This window comes from Mustela nivalis (genome assembly GCF_964662115.1).
Source record: "Mustela nivalis genome assembly, chromosome: 3".
In the NCBI taxonomy this organism is placed as follows: domain Eukaryota; kingdom Metazoa; phylum Chordata; class Mammalia; order Carnivora; family Mustelidae; genus Mustela; species Mustela nivalis.
In genome coordinates this window covers 147,278,688-147,295,639 of record NC_139022.1, presented here as the reverse complement: position 1 = coordinate 147,295,639, position 16,952 = coordinate 147,278,688, and the positions used below count along the sequence as shown (strand labels likewise).

Sequence of the window (16,952 nt, the reverse complement as noted above, 5' to 3'; positions counted from 1 at the left end):
GTCCACAGGCACCACAATGGCTGAAACCAAAACAGGTGAAAAGCACGACGAACTGACGAGGATGTGAACAATCGCTCTCATACCCTGTTGGCAGAAGCGCAGATTCATACAGCCACTTGGAACACCATTTGGTTGTAGGCACCCAACAGAAATGCGCACAAATGTTCACCAAAAGAAACACACCAGAGAATCCATAGGAGATTTATTTATCATAACTAAAAATTGACATCCACCCAAATGCCCGTGAATTCTAGCATTGCTACTAGATGTTTGTAGCATCTACTACATTTCTAGCATTTCTAGATAGAAATTCTACTACATTTCTAGCTAGAAATTCTAGAATTTCTACTAATGTTTGTAGTATCTACTAGTTGTTTGTAGCATCTAGTAGCATTTCTACTAGATGCTGTTGTCTTCTGGATACATGTTTCAAATATACTATGTAATCTTTCACTTTTCTTTTAGCTAGGTTTATAATATCTAGCATCAAATGGCTTTAAGAAATGAGATTCAACTTTTTAAGCAAACATTTCTAAGTACTTAGTGAATGCTGCATTCCGCACGGGGCACCTCGACTGGATGTTCTTTCCAAGATGCCCTTAGACCAGTGTCTCCGCTGAAGAAACATACTTGCAGCTAAATGAAACCAAATAATAAGTACGGTGCTCAGGCCTGGGCAAGAGAGGTCCTGGTACTTGCTCTCTTGTAGCCAAGTCCTAATTCACAAGACAGGAAACTTTTTGGGCGAATGAGCTATGCCTACCCATGGGCTGTGCTTTCTCTTTAGACTATCCCCTGGGTAGCTCAGACTTTGGAGTTCCCAAACTCAACGCCCTGAAGTTCTGAGGTTGGAGAGAGAGGGGTTGGTTAGAGCTTAGACATGTGAGCTGCGGTTCAACACGCAGGAAGAGGAGACCCTCTCTGTGTGGAGCGGAGATCCGCGAGCAGAAAAAGTGGGGAGGATCCAGCTGGTGTTACTGCATCACCACTTGCTGGTGCAGAGCTCTGAGAAACTGAAATTCAAACCTGTCCTCTCAGGCCCTTGGGAAGGTACATTTCTCAAGGTGAGAACATAGAACATACTGTACCCAACAATTTGTTAGTTTGACTATCACTTTTAAATATTTAGGCCTGGGGCGCTTGAGTGGTTTAGTTATTAAGCGTCTGCCTTTGGCTCGGGTCATAATGCCGGGGTCCTTGGATCGAGCCCTGCATCTGGCTTCCCTGTTCAACGGGGATCCTGCTTCTCCTTCTCCCACTCCCCCTGCTTGTGTTCCTTCTCTCACTGTGGATCTCTCTGTTAAATAAATAAAATAAAATCTTTTAAATAAAAAATATATAATAAATGAATAAATAGTTGGACTTATGGTATATGGGCTTTATTTATTTCCTGATTCTGGACCCCCCAGATGTTAGAGGTGAACCCGCATGGAATGGCATTAAAAATGCAATCAACTGCTAATTTCTGCCCCCCCCCCCTTATTGGTTTTGTTTCCGGAAACTTGAGGAAATTTTAAAGTTTTTGCCTCAAACAGATGCTTATGGTCTGGTGGTGTAAAAACAAACAGATGGTTGCCAGAGGGAAGGGGCATGGGGGGATGGGTGAAAAGGTGAAGGGGATTAAGAGCACACTTGTTGCGATGGACACTGGGTAATGTATAGAATTGCTGAATGTATACCTGAAACTAATAAAACACGGCATGTTAATTCTACTGGAATTTAGATAAAACACACACAAACACACAGAAGATGGACAAGATGGTAGCTGTGTCTACCTGGAGGGGCAGTAGAGGAGTTCAAAGAAGGGACTCATTCCAGAAAGGCTCTGGGTTCCCATCCAAACCTACATCTACCTAATTGTGTCCTTGGCTCAGTCCCTTTGCTTCTCTAGGCCAGCTTCCTCACTGATAAACAGAGAATAATTGCACTTTCTTCACAGAACTGCCGTGAAGAAAAATTGACGTAATTTGTGTGAATGTTCCTAGAATACAGTGTTAGGAAAACCTATGGTAAACAAATCTTATGAAGCAAATGTAATTTCACAGATATTCTGATCTATTATTTGTCTACTATAGTTGAAACCTGTTTTACTTAGTTCTCAAATTCTTTTATTAAAAGACATCATGCTTTCCTGTGGTAAGGTGTCTCAACCTTACACTTGGTTCAGCAAGTCTATAGAGAGCCAGTGACCTTGACAAAAGTGATTTACTCTGCAAGCCCTCTCTCTCCTCAATACAGTACTTGGTCTACCCATGGGTTTTTCCAGCAGGAATCCTCCTTGAATTCCCTCAACTGACCTCTCTTGGCTTCACTGGGTAGAGCCCAGGTGGTAGGTAGGTCTGTTCCTTTCAGGTGTTCCTCCCCTTGGGTTTTCATGATGCTTTCAGAAAAGTCTGATTAGCAAACTCGATTGATAGTTCATTATGTAATTGGAAATATTCTGTATGCCTAATTTCTATAAAGGAAAGTTGCTAAGAGAAATTTGTTTTCATACCTTCTCAGATTCCTTTCATTCAGATGCTTTTTTGCTTTTATATTCCCACCTTTTCTAAAAATGAAAAGGATAGAAGCAAAGAACAAAATAATACGTGAAGACAAAAAGTAGGAAAGGATTGCGTGTGAAGGGAAAGGGGAGATAGAAATTGCCCAGATCAAGGAAAGATTGCTAAATTTACTTCCTTCGAGAGTAAACTGAGTGATGAAGTTGGGTCAGCACTGAGGTTCCCACCGCATCTGCCAATCTCCAGGGCTCCTGCCATTTCCATTACTCCAGAGGACCAAGGTAGAAGCTCATGGTTCTCCTCTCCCTTGTGGTGTCCCTCAGGGGTTTGAATTTGATACCGAGGACAGCAATTTATAAAGGATTTTGAGGAACCACAGCACACAGTAGGGGTGGGACCAGGGTAATGTTGGGTTTGGAAACCACATCACCTGATAGGTATTGAAATGACCTGTGTGTGTTTGGCCTGGAGAAGAGGTAACTTGCAGTGAGACATGGAAAAGTGTTTCATTTAAAAAAAAAAAAAAAATGTGAATGTCGAATTTTGTCCCTATGAGTTCTAGAGATAGATCCGGGTACAAATAATGGAATCTCAGAGTCTGGCTAAAGTACTTTTAATGAATAGCGTAGTCAAAAAATGGAATGTGCTTGCTTCCCAGTAAGGGACCTAGTGGGTTGTTCATCAGCACAATTATCCAGACAGAAGCTAGATGGCTTTCTATCACTTTTTTTTTTTTAAAACAACATTTTGTATTTGATGAAAGGAGGGGGAAAATAATCTCAAAAATTAGTTTTTATTTTTTAAATTTTTACACTTAAATGATTTAAAGTCCAACATTCACTCCTGAGTCCCTCTAGGTACACCGGTTGTCATGGATCATTTTGAATTTTACTCTGATTTAAATGGAGAATGACTGGAAAGTTTTGAGCAGAGGAATGCCCTGATATGACTTAGTTGAAAAAAATTCCTTGGTGCACCTGGGTGGCGTGGTCAGTTGAACACCTGACTCTTGGTTTCAGCTGAGGTCATTGGTCTCAGGGTCGTGAGATCAGGACCACACTGGGCTCTGCACTCAGCATGGAATCCACTTGAGATTCTCTCTCCCTCTGCACCTCCTGTTCCTGCTCTCTCTCTCTCTCTAAAAGAAATAAAATAAATACTAAATAATAATAATAATAATTTCTCTGGTAAGTGAGTTTGCACAGGACTCTGGGTTGGTGGGGGGCAGGGAGGGTGCTGATGTAGGAGACCAGTGGAGTTGGGAGACCACAGGAGTCATCAGCGTGAGACTATGGTGGTGCCGATCATGGAGGGATTCATAAGATGTGAACAGATTCTTAGTGTGGCAGTTAGGAGCTTGGTATAGAGATCTGGGTTTGAGATAATGTGGGTGGTATAAATCGCATTTAATTTGACTCAACATTTATTGGGCCTTTACCATTTGCTGGGCACTAACCTAGACATTTTAGGCACAAATACTAAGAATATAGAGTATCTTCTTCAGGGTTCTTGTAACTAATAGGGACAGTGGACACAGCAATACCACCTGAAATCTGTAATAAAAGTAGGTGTAAAGGCCTATGAGGTTGCAGATGCAAGGACAAGTAATTAATTCTAGCTCTGGGAAGAGCCAGGAAGGACTTTAGAGAGAAGCCAAACAATTGAACTGGAACTGGAAGGTTAAGGAGAATCTCCCCATGTGATCAAAATAAGAGGGGAAGACATGAGTAAGCAAATGAGACTTTGGCATGGCCTTAACTTGAAACAAATCAGTCCACTGAAGACCTGATACATTTCTCCCCATAATCTGGAAAATATAAAGAGGAATGTACTTCTATAGACCTACATATTGCCATATATGAGATCAAGGGACCTATATTCTTGGAACTTGAAAATAAAGACTGCATTCCATGTAAGTTGCAAGATTATATCTGGTTCCATAAGGTTTTATATTAACCGATGTGTCTTCTCCTATCCTGTCTGTGTACGTGGACTATTTTACCCAAGACAGAACAGGAGCCAAAGCCATCAGTCTACATTTTCCTGTCTTAGAGAATGAAGGTACTGCTAAACCCAGAAGAAAAAAGGAGGCAATCCTTCTTTTTTAGCATGGCCCTTAAATCATCTCAGGCCATGAACAATAGAACTTAGAAAATATTTTGTGAGTCCATCTGCTACCTCCTAGACTATATCAAGATTCTCTGGGCTGGAGGATGGGGGAAAGAGGATGAGAAGACACCGAAAGGACATAAGGAGAGAATGTGGTGGTGCCAGAGTCTAAAAGGCTAACTTGGAAGGTCATGTCAGACAAGAATGGCGTCAGCATTCCATTCCAGTGCCTGGTCTCCACTCCTGTCACTATTGCCCTTTCGGTCAGTGTGGCATGTTCTGACCGCCTGGCTGGAGTTCTGCCTGCTTTTGCCCTAGTCTTTCTCTGTGTGGGCAACTCCCATTTAAAAAACTCCAGACTCCGGGAAGTACTCTTACTGCTTTGGAAAAGCCCAGAAATCAGGGACTGGGGAAGGGTGTTAGGGAAAGAAAGCCTTCTTATACTCAGGTGGGATAGAATAGGACCAGTTCAAAATCAACATCCATGGGACACCCGACACGGTACAGGAAAGTGATGATACACAGCCCTTCCAGAATCTTTCCTCCTGTGGTCATTCTGTCTTTCTTTGCCTAGAACAATTAGGTTGTTGAGCCACAGCTGAGACTCAGAAAGGATTTCAAGGAACAGAATTTTCCACTTCTTTGATTCCTTTAAAGATAGGAGTATCTTGGGATGCCTGGGTGGCTCAGTCAGTTAAGCATCTGCCTTGGGCTCAGGTCATGATTCCAGGGTCCTGGGAGTCCCACACTGGGCTCCTTTCTCAGAGGGGAGCCAGCTTCTCCCTCTGCCTGCTGCTCCCCCTGGTTGGGCATGTGCGCTCTCCGAGAAAATAAGTAAATAAAATCTTTTTTAAAAACTAAAAAAAATAGGAGTCTCTTCTGTGACATCTGCTGCCCCCCATCTTCAGCTGTGCTCCTTCCTGACTCCTTGCCATGAACCATTGACATGTGCTCCTCTCCACACCCCGGGGATCTTTTATTCCAGGGCTAAGAATCTTAGTTTCTTTAGATTGTTGTTTAAACGTTTCTCTCTGGTTATAAACTTGGCTTTGTGTCTGGGAGCCCTGTAATAACAACAATAAAAAAAGTCATTTAGTAAGCCGAAGCTGTTAGAAGCTGTTAGATAAATGGCATTACAACTGGCTGTCAGTAGTAAAGTAAATAGTAAAAAGATAGCATGACTGGCTGGTCCTTTAGACCACAAGCTGGAACTGGACTTTTGTACTTTCTGCTGAGAAAAGCAAGAGGTGCCTGGGAGTGGGAGGCTTTACCACATGACACGCTTCTGCACAACGACAGTAACTTTCTGAAACACTCTGAGCACTTCTCCTCTCACTTTATTTCTCTACAGTGGAATGAGGGGCACAGGCTCGGGTTTGACAGATGAGCTGTGCCCCGCGCAGGACAGTTAAAAGGAGTTGTTCCCCGGGGCACACACAGGGCCAGTCCTCCGGCGGAGGCCTGTGTCCGGACACCCTGCACCTTAGCGCTCTGGCTTTGGGACATAACGTCTCTGCTCACATGCCTCGGGTTTTTTCGGCAAATTACATCTCTCTTTTCTACCCTCCCTACTTTTAACTATCTTTCCACCCAGGGAGCACGCGTTTGGAAAGCGGTTGCAGGTGGAGAGAGGCAATGTTCAGTTGGCTAATCACGCCTTCCAAGCTATCCGGCTCGCTTTTCCCCCTCATTCCGGCAGAGAGCTAACTTGAAGCGCTCCTTTCCATTTATTGGCTGCACTTAATGCTCTTTTAGGTCCTGCCTTCTTTTTGGGAACAGCGGAGGGCGGAGAGGAAGGAAGCGTCCTGCAACGACCAATACTTTCCTCTAGGAGGAGCCGCGCGGCCCAGAAGAGAGTGACACGCACCCACTCCAACTCCTTCGCGGGGAACGCTTCATCCCAGCTCCTCGGAATGCCTGGCCCGGACCCCGCTCCGCGCCTCCGCAGCGGCTCTCGAACCCGTCGCCCCGAACTCCCGCTTCCCCTCGCCGCTGCAGCCCGGGTCGCGGGGGCGGCGGGCCGGGCCGGGCGTGACCCCTGGTGAGCGGCGGCCGCCGTTTCCCACCCATCCCCTCCCGTCCTCCCTGCCCGTTTCACCCCGCCCCCTCCTCCTCCCCAAGCCTGACAGCCCGCGAGCTGCCAAGCAGGGCGCAGCCATGGGAAGAGGAGGCGGTCTAGGGAGCGGCGGCGGCGGCGGCGGCGGCTGGAGCAGCGGTGGCGGCGGCTGCTGCTGAGCCGAGGCGGCGGCGGGGACTCCGGGCTGGGGCCGCGCAGGCCGGAGGCCCCCGCGCCCTCGGCCCCTGCGCGGCAGCGAACCCGCGCTCTCTATCCGGAGGCGAGACTCGGAGGTACTGGAGCGGGGGAGGGCCCTCAGGGAGTCGTGTTCTTCTTTTCCCCCTTTTGTGCCTGGGGCCCTGGGAGTGGACCAGTTGTTTATGAAAGTGGGGCTCTGGCTTATGTATTTAACAGGAATCTTTTTTTTTTTTTTTCCCCCGGGGGACTTGGAGGTTGGCTATGCTTTCCTCCTCCTCGCGAAGAAGTTGTTTGCGGGCGGGTTGTTGTAACCCGATCCACGCTATGGATGTGTGTGTGCGCGCGCGCGTGTGTGTGTGTGGACCTTGGTGGTGGGCGTCAGGGAGTGGGGGGCGATAGGCGAACCATCCCACGCTGGCGCCTGCTGTGACCAGTGTTTGCGGTGCCTGGAGTGGCTTCCTCTGAAGCCAGTATTGTTAAAGTCCTAAAAGTTTTGCGAGTGCTGCTCTTTGACCACGTCAGCCGGGCTGGGGCAGGAAAGGCTGAGGCTGCGGCCGCCGAGCGGGGAGAGGTCCCTGGCGGCGCGACCGGAGGAGAGGGGAGGTCGTTCGGCTGTGCGCGTCGCTACCGCGCGCTCCTCCCCAAAGCGCACCGCCCTCTGCGCGTTTGTGCAGACTGCAGCCACGCTTTGGCACCGGCGAAGCTGGGGTCAGTAGAGTCGCGGCCACCGGTCCCCGGGAGCTGGAGTGGGTAGAGACGGCGTGGCGAGCCGAGCACCCTCAGCCCCTGACACACTCGTGGTTATGAAATCAACCAGGCTCAAAGTTTGGACAGAACTGCCCGAGGCATGAGAGCTGCGGGTGAGTGGGGGAGCCGCGCGTCTGGGGAGAGGGTGCTGGCGGCGTGCGCAGGGTGCCCGGCAGGCTCACCTACTCACGGGTGCGTGGGGGAGTCTATTTTGGGGTGAGTGCTTCGTGTATAACCCGAGTGGGGACGCCTTCTCCGGCGCGGCTGCGGGAATTGGTATCCTGGCTCCGGGTGTGTGCGCTGTACGGGTGTACGTGAGCGCTGTGTGTGTGTGTGTGTGTGTGTGTGTGTGTGCGCGCGCGCGCGTGTGTGTGTGCTCCTGGGGAGGCGTGTCGGCGCCTGAGCCAGTAGGGTGTGCAGGGAGGAGGTGGACGGGAGGAGGAGACCGGAGAGGTGCCGCCCGCCCGTTTGTGCAGCCTGGAGACCTTGGAAGGGACAGGGAAAGGTAACGGGAGGCCAGAGGGTTGGGAAGTCGCAGGAGTCCTGCATAGGATTTAAATACCACGGACTCTGAAAACACTAAACCCCTTGCCTTTGAGGAGCTGCGGGCTGGAGGTGGAGGTTCCTGGAACTCTCCTGAGACTTGGGATGAGGATGACGGTTTTAATACATGGGTGTATGTGTAGGTACAGAACCCCGGAGGTCCAGACCCAAGTTGGAGCTGCAGATCTGAGATTCCCGAGGTGCCGCTGGGAAACCAGAAACTAGATGATCTCTGGGGTGTTTACCTTTAGAATCCCTGGCACGTGTGCCTGGAAAGGCACTCACCTTTCTCCATACATGTTGTGGCCCCTGTGCCATGGGCAGTTGGTGTTCTAGGCTAGTTTCCACCCCGGTCACCCTGCAAGTCCTTTTCTCTGGGGTGCCAAGGTATATAGACCTTGGAGGTAATTAGTGTGAAATGTTTTCCAGAAATTAAAATGCTGGATAGAAGCAAAATAAAATGATTTAGTAGGCAGGATTGTTGGTTCCGTCTTTTCTGTGATTGGGGATGCTCTTTCCTTTTGAGAAAAGCTTGGTGCTCCCATATTAGATTCCAAGGGGTCTCTGGTTATTTATAGTTTTTCTTCAGATGGACTTCAGATGCTGGAAGGATGTGTTTTCACGCAGAGACCCCTGGAAAACATTATCTGTAGTTTAAGCACGGCTCATCCTTTTTCTCCTTCCACCCTTGTAAACTTCTTGATTCACATACGTCTAAGGGAAGTGGTGAGTCAACATTAGGTTTTTCATTTGGAGTAAATACATCACAGTGAAATTATAGTTTTGGTCGGAATGAGGTGGAAAGCCGACACTTAATAGGCAAAGGTGTGAAATGAAAGTCTATAAATGCAGTGACAAAGCCATGACTTTCCAGTGCATTTTTTTTTTTCAAACTGAGCATAACTCTGCCTTGCAAATATTTGTTCTAGACAGAGTTTGGGGCTGTGTTTTTTCTATTATTAGTGCGTAAACAGCAGACTCCACATCATAAACCACTTAAAATGGATACTAGGCATCTTCTCTATGCTCTCTGGTGCTTGTGTTGAACAGATGTTTAAGGTGCTTGGTTACCTCTGGGACTATCATGTGGAGTATTTCATTAGGTCAGGACATAATGTTTATAGCATAATGTAATAAATGGAGCCCCAGTTGCAGTGTACTTCTGCCAAGTGCATGAAATACCCCAGTATGGAAACAAATCTTAGAGTTGGTCTAACTTGGCGAGCTTTTTGGCTATCTACGGGTAAGCATTGTTAATGTAAAGGTAAATCTGAGTGATACAGTGAGAATGTGGCACAGCAAATTGTTTAACTTAGAAAAACAGGCGTGGGTTATATTGATTAAATTTTGCTAACCTGAAGATTAAACTTCTCTGGTCACTCCACTGGTAAATTGCACAGTAATGGGAACTTGGTTTAGTTTAGAGAACAGTTAAAAGTATGTCAATAATGAAAATAACTTAGGGTGTTCACATGTGTCCATAAAACCCTCACCTTTTTTTTTTTTTAAGAGAAAATCCTATAATCTCTGTGGTAATGATTTAAAGAATAAGAGATTTCAACTCATCCAGTCACTTTCTGAGCGTTGAATTGATAAGAATGGAAGCTTGGTAAGGCTTTCGAGTCAGCCCTCTGCTCATTGTGTAAACAAAGCAATGAGGGTATCTTTTTGGCAAGGGATTTTTTTTTTTCAACCTTGAATGGTATAATGTTAATAACATGCCCAATAAAATGGTTGAAGAGTATGGTAACCAATTTAAGAGGTACCTAGCAGATGCATGAACATGCACCTCAGCAGCCCTTTCTGTAAATGGGCCAGCCCACCTCTTCTTGAAAATAATCAGCTGGGAATCTTGCTTCCTTGCTGGCCAGTCCATTCGAGAAGAGATTCATTATTAGAATGTTCTGCTTTGCACTAAATCAACATTTTGTTGTACCTATTGACCTACTGTTCAGTTGCTGGGGCAACACACAATAATCTAATCTCTCTTCCCTTTAAGTGCTATATTTGAAAACAAACATTATGCCCCTTCTTCCTGAATTATTATTATTTTTTCTTATCTTTGGAGCTCTTCTCACCCACAGTGGGGTCCTACCCTTCCCTCCCCTGACAACATGCCCCAGAGTCTACATTCGCCACATCTCTCGTCATGTTTGTCACCTAAAACTCAGATGTGAAATCCTTAGTTCTGGACTTTCTGCATCTGTTCAGGCTGCTTAATATTCATGAGCTATTTTAACCATCTCATTACACAGTTCACTAATTTCAAAGCTGTAAACAAGGTAGCAACTTACTCTTTTTAGATTAGTCATCCACAGTCAAGACATTATAATCCTTCAGAATATTTTTCATGTTAACTGTATTGCAGTAACAAAAAAAATTTTTTTGTCATGCCTGAATGTCCTATCTATCTATGGAAAGTGCAATACAGTGAAGTCCTTATAATCCTACTACTTAATTTTCCCCTATCAAAGGAACACTAAGCCAAAAAAAGGAAAAAAAAAAACACCCAGATGTAGAATGTTCTGCAGACAAGCAAATTGAAGTTGAATATCACAGACAGGTAGGGACCACGAGGTATTCTTTTCCTGGAGCTTACTGTGTCTGCTTCCACAAGCATGAGTCAGTCCTAGCAATCAGGCATTTACTGAAGGCTCATCCTCTCCACGTCTCAAAGAATATGCTGTCTGGCACTAAATGAAGTGACAGTACATCTGACAGAAATGCTTCCTCGGGCGACTGGGATTGAAGATGTATACATAGGACATGACTGAGTCAATAGCCCATTCTTCTGGAGGTCAATGGCTCGTCGTGTCGCAGGCAATTCAGAAGCACACATATTACTGTGTTGGTTCTAAGACAGGTTCTTGCTTCCTGTTGTGTGTCTGGATCCAAGTCAGACACAGGCTGTGGTGGTTTTCACTTCCCAAGTTCTAGCCTTCTTGGAGGAAAGAAGCAAAGCTGGTATATAGAAGGTAGGGGGTGGGGGTGTTGGGGGAGGGAGGGTGTGGTTCGAAGACAAACAGCTTCGGGGCCCCTTGGACCTCAGTCTGAATTTGAGCTTTACCACCAATGTGCGTGTTAGCTCCTCTGAGACTCACTTTTCTCCTTGGTGAAAATTATGATGCTTAACACCCAGGACTGAGGTATTGACACATAGCCCCTGTAGCATTTATGGCCTCTACTGCTCATTAGACACCTGCCCGATACGATGGATTGCCCTTTTATGTGCCTGTCTGGGGCTTCTCAGCTAAGTTATTTTTCCCCAGCTACCAGCTGAGAATTTGCCACAGCTGAGAATCTTCTGTCTTCTTGCAAGAAATGTTTATGGTTGATGATGATGACGATGTTGTTTTTTCTCAGCAAGGCTGAATGTGAAAGAAAGAGCCGTTTTTCCTGGCATAGAGAGAAAACCAACCTGTGATATGGACTGACATCTGGGTCTACCAGAAGGTCTTCCTGTGCACGTGGACTTATAGTCAGAGCAAGGGGCCAGTGACAGTCCGTGCCCTTTGATGACGTTGTTCATGCTGCCCCCCTTGTGTGTGTGTGTTTGCAGTGAGATTCCTCACTTATCCCCTTGCGTTATGATCCCCATCTCTATCACATTTGCTTCTGAACTTTATTCTGTTCTCTTAGAAAGGAAGGAAATAATCAATGATAAAGTGCCTATTTTTTTTTAAAGTTTCGCAACTCTCTACCTTCTATCCATCCCCCACCCTCTGGGGAAAAAAAGTTATGGCAGACCCACTGACAAGTACTTAGACATGTAATTTCCAAACCAAAGTTCTACTTTGATATAAGAAGCCCTGAAGTCAGGATGGCATAATAGGAAACCATAGTAAAGTTGGTGTTAGGGAACTTGGGTCCCCTTGAGCTCTGCCGCCTGCGGGCTTGTAATTTTTGCTAACTATGGAACTTCCCTGAGCTTCGTATTTCTTACATGCCAGTAACAGAGAACAAAAACAAAAGCAAGGAATAAACAAGATGCCCTTTTAGGATTCTTTGGGAGGCCACGATTTGAGTTCATTTAATTATTGAATTTCTCTTTTCTCTCAACGCCTTTGGGACTTCAACTGAAACTCTCTAGGAACACCTATTTCATTTGTTTTCAGTTTTCTGGTCTATTTTTCCTATCTGTCATCCTTGCTAGGAACAATTCCTCAAAACGGGAAATAGATTTTATTCATTTTTATGTTTTTCCACTCTTTGCTGAAAGCTTGTAAACACGGCAGTCGTAAAAAAAGTGTTAGTCTAATTAACACGGAGTGCTTTGGATAGTCGAACTCTAATTCAGAGCATTTATTTAACAAGCTATAACAATTTTTAATATAAGCATCAAGAAATAGTGTGTGCTTTTCTTATTCTCCCACTGTTAATATTTTTAGTCAGTTAAGTAAAACCGGTAAAAGCGTAATCAGGGCTGTGCTTCCTGAAACAATACTAGCTCATCATCGTCCAAAGCAGAAAGTTTTTGGGAAGCAGGTTTTATTCGTTCTTTGTTGTTTGTTGTTGTTTTCGCTTTAAGGGAAAGACAATTCTGTGAGGTTTACCAGACTCTTAAAAGGACAGAAGGGATCCTTGTTTAGTTTCAACTTATTTCTTCAGTCAGTGCTTTTCACTACCTTTTAATAGAGGCAAATGAAGCCTTAGGTCAGGAACCAATTTTCCCAAATAATGGTTCGTTAGAAGGCTGTGATTTTCTCAGAAATTGTTGGGCTGTGTTTTTTTAATTAGCATCTAAACCTACCTTCAAATGCTCCATTTCAAAATCAGTAGATAATTTCTCCTACAGAGTTCTTAAAACTTCCAGATGTGTGTACTGCTTTGATTAGGCATCACTTCTTTTGTGACGGACAAGACTTCAGTCAGTTTTCTTTAGAATAATACCATTATAATCCCAATGAATTATACTTCTTAGATTGTGAATTTGTTTAAACATAAACAAGTCTATCTACAGCTGGCTGAGCTTCTAAGTGAAAAGGATATCCCAGGGAAAATGCTCACTTTACGGAGACTCGACACAGGTGGCAGAGAATACTCTGAGAGAGCCCTCGTTCAGCCCTAGAACACCAGAGGAGTTTGCAAGTGGAATAGGCGCTGTTATGTACTTACTTATGGTGGACGGCCTGCTGGGCTAGACATTTGCTCTAGTAACTCCTCCTTGATTATTTTCTCAGTTTACAAAATTAAATTTTTAAAGTATATTATTTAAAAACTTCAAAGAACTAAGGGAACTCTGTTCCTACCATAAAGTCACTGGTCCAAAGGAAAATTCATTTTTTTTCTTTCTTAAGAAATGTACTTTATTATATAGTAGGCACTGTAGCTATCTTTTTTCCTTTGGGTTGCTGTACCAAAAAAAAGTAGAATGTGACCATTACAAAATAGACATTCAGAGTTCTCTCCCCACGTGCTTATTGAAACAAAAGGTGCTACCAGTGATGCACTAAATGGTTCATCTCAACTTTGGCGATGGCTGGTCATAATCTTCCGCCGGTCTTCCAGTTCTGACTGCCCCTGGCCAGGCAGCCTTTGTCCCTGGTCAGGATGATGGCCTGTGATCCTAATTCACCCCATTTGCTGCTTCTTCAGACACCTGCAAGCTACGTTATCGTTATCCAGAAAACCTAAATTTGGCAAAGCAAAGTGAAAAACGGTCTTGGAAAGCCAATGCGAATGATAAATTATGAAAAGAGTACTGAAGACAGAGCCCCGACGGGTGGCTTCTTGCCCTAGGGGTAGTAGAAGATACCAGAATCCTTGGGCAAGATGATGATGAATGAAGAAAAGATATCACTTTGATGCCTTGCAAGTCAGAAAGATTACAGAAAGTGGAGCGAGAGTGAAGAGGAATGATTTCTTTTATATTAGCTCCCAGCATAGCGTCTTATTTCCTTTAGAGACATTGGCACAAAGGTGCTTTGCTTGTCATAGAAAAGTTGTTTAATAAATATTTTTTCATGACCTTAGTTCGGCATTAAACAGAGAAATGGAAGTGTTGATAAGATGGATGTGGCGAGCTGGGGGGTGGGGTTGGAGAAGGATCTGGATGGAGTCAGGTGTGCGACTAGAATCTAAGCTTGAAATGAAAATTTGGTATTATTCTCCTTAAATTAGTGATAACACCCGGACTTGATTACCCGATTTCTCAGATGGATCCTGTTCAGGGTTTGGCAAAGTCAAGAAGTTTTTAGTACCTGAAACAAGATGGAGACATATTGAAATTTTTTTCCGTGGGACTTAGTGGGCTTTGGGAGACATACCCAGTTTGCCAGCTCTGAGTATGTCCCTCATCAAAGAGCAGACAATTTTAATTCTCTTTGCCTTTGTCCTACAAACTTTAGTGTGTTTATTCCATATAGTACATGTAGGGTATGTGAGAATTAGGAAAGTCATCTGAAAAGTACTTTGAAAACTACTTGGGAAAAGATGCTGAATAAATAAAATTTTTTATTAGCCTGCAGGATGTAAGTTTGGCCAAGCTAGTGGTATTTTTGGGATCACTGTGAAAAATCAAAGACAGAACACATATTTATTGAGTCATTACTGTGTTCCCAGGAATGTGCTAGACACTCTGGGGAATATAAAAGTAGTATAAGACATGACCCTTGACTTTGGGAGCTAGCACTCAAGCTAGGAAGGCAACACTAATAATGTTTGTTGTGCGAATTAAGGAACAGTAGACAATTATACAATTTAATGAAAAATTCAATTACGACCGCAAATGCTATATTTATTTTGAGAGAAGGGAGATCTGTTTGAGCTGAAGTATTTGGGGCAAGAGCTTATGGGCAAAGTGGCTTCTGAGCCAGTACTTTAAATATGGTTTTTTGTTTTGTTTTGTTTTTGTTTTTTTTGATAGCTTGATGTTTTGTGTGAGAAGGTTAGGAACTGAGCACCAGGAGACATATCTGGAGCTCACTGGGGCTCAAGGGAGTAGGGAGGGTGGACCAGGTAGCGGATTTGTTTTACACTAGAAGGCTTCTTCGTTGCTTATCATTCATGCTGTGTATACATCTCTCCTTAGGGTGGGACTATTGGGATGGCCACCCTAAACCTAGTCCTTGCTGGAAGGAAGAGGGTGACTGTTGCAGAATGCTTCTGCATACTTATCTTATATGAACATTATATAAATTCAATTTGAAAATTTCTTTAATAGTACTCCAGGAGATCAATAAAAGATACCAACAGTATGGCTTCCTTTCAAGAACATGATCTTAATTGGACCCTGCAATGGTAGAACTGGCCTGTGATTCCCTCCTTTACCACCACTTCCCTGCCACATGCTATAAGCACAGTTTTGGCCCAGTAGTTAGAGGGCCTTATGGAACTTGCAATCATCCATCAGGGTTTCTCAACAAAGGCACTGACTCTCGGCTAGGCTGTGCCTAGGGGTATTTGGAAATATGATCATTACAGGGACTAAAAAAAGTTATAGACAGAAGACGTGAATAGACATTTTTCCCCAGAAGATATCCAGATGGCCAACAGACACATGAAAAGATGCTCAACATCTCTGATCATCAGGGAAAGGCAAATCAAAACTGCATTGAGAGATCACCTCACACCTGTCAGTGTGGCTAATATCAGTAACACAAGAAACAGCAAGTAGGGATGTGGAGAAAGGGGAACCCTCTTGCACTGCTGGTGGGAATGCACACTGGTGCAGTCACTGTGGGAAACAGTGTGGAGGTTCCCCAAAAAGTTAAAAATAGATCTACCCTGCAACCCAGCGATTGCACTGCTTGGTATTTACCCAAAGAATATAAAAACGCTAGTTCAAAGGGACACATATACCTGAGGTCTGTAGCAGCACTGTCTACAATAGCCATATTATGGAAACAGCCAAAGGATCCATCGACTGATAAGTGGATAAAGAAGATGTGAGGTTTATCTATGTATTTATATATCTGGATATATAATGGATTATTATTTAGCCATTTGCAAAGACCTGGAGGGAGCTAGAGAGTATTATGCATTATGCTAAGTGAAATAAGTCAAAGACAGATATATGATTTCACTCGCGTGTGGAGTTTAAGAAACAAAACAATTGAGGAAAGAGGGAAAAGAAGAGAAAGAGAAGGAAACCAAGAAACAGACTCTTAACTATAGAGAACAGTCTGGTGGTTACCAGAAGGGAGGTGGGTCAGGATTAAGGAGGAAGCGGGCTTGTTGTGATGCGCACCAGGTGTTGTATGGAAGTGTTGAGTCACGGTGTTGTTGAAACTAGTATAACACTGTATGTTAACTGGAATTTAAAAAAAAGGAATTACAGGCTTTTTTAGCACTCAGAGTCAAGGGTGCTTAATTTCTGTAATGCCAGGAGCAGCCCTACAAATGGAAGAATTATATGTCTTCAAACACCAGTGGACTGCTGCTGAAAACTGATCCTTATTTTATTTATAGGTAAGGAATGGGAATCACTGAGAAGTGACAAGATATCTCTAGGATTAAAGCTCCACCACGACAGTGACAGGTTTATAACCCACCTTGTCTAGCATTCTTTCCAGGACTTTCTGCTAAACCACATTGCCACCCACAAGCTTTGACTTTAACCATAGAAAAGTGTGTTATTTACTTCTGTCGTCCATATGTGAGGCTGACAGTTAGCTGTGTTAACTCCCTGAGTGGGTGGGTTGTGAACCGAGGCAAATGACACCTGACTAGTTCTTCTCACTGGGAACACTTGAGACTTGCCTGTGAATCAGGGTCAGCAGATGCCCTCTACCCCGTCAGCCACTGTGATAGTTTACAGATAGGTCAGCATTCTGGAAAGGGGATGGAACAGGCTTTGA

The 16,952-nt window shown here is 44.4% G+C and overlaps 1 protein-coding gene across 1 annotated transcript in view; it reads left to right on the top strand.

Annotated features, from left to right (window-relative positions):
* Nucleotides 1–7,386: 7,386 nt before the first annotated feature.
* The window catches only part of GHR (growth hormone receptor), a gene marked incomplete at its 3' end in the record, with an annotated part of 239,119 nt that continues 229,553 nt past the window's right edge, over nucleotides 7,387–16,952 (top strand). Inside the window, exon 1 of the mRNA XM_082723382.1 lies at nucleotides 7,387–7,724. Coding sequence (XP_082579508.1) covers nucleotides 7,712–7,724 — 13 coding nt within the window. The 5' untranslated portion in view covers nucleotides 7,387–7,711. The remainder of the gene's footprint in view (nucleotides 7,725–16,952) is intronic.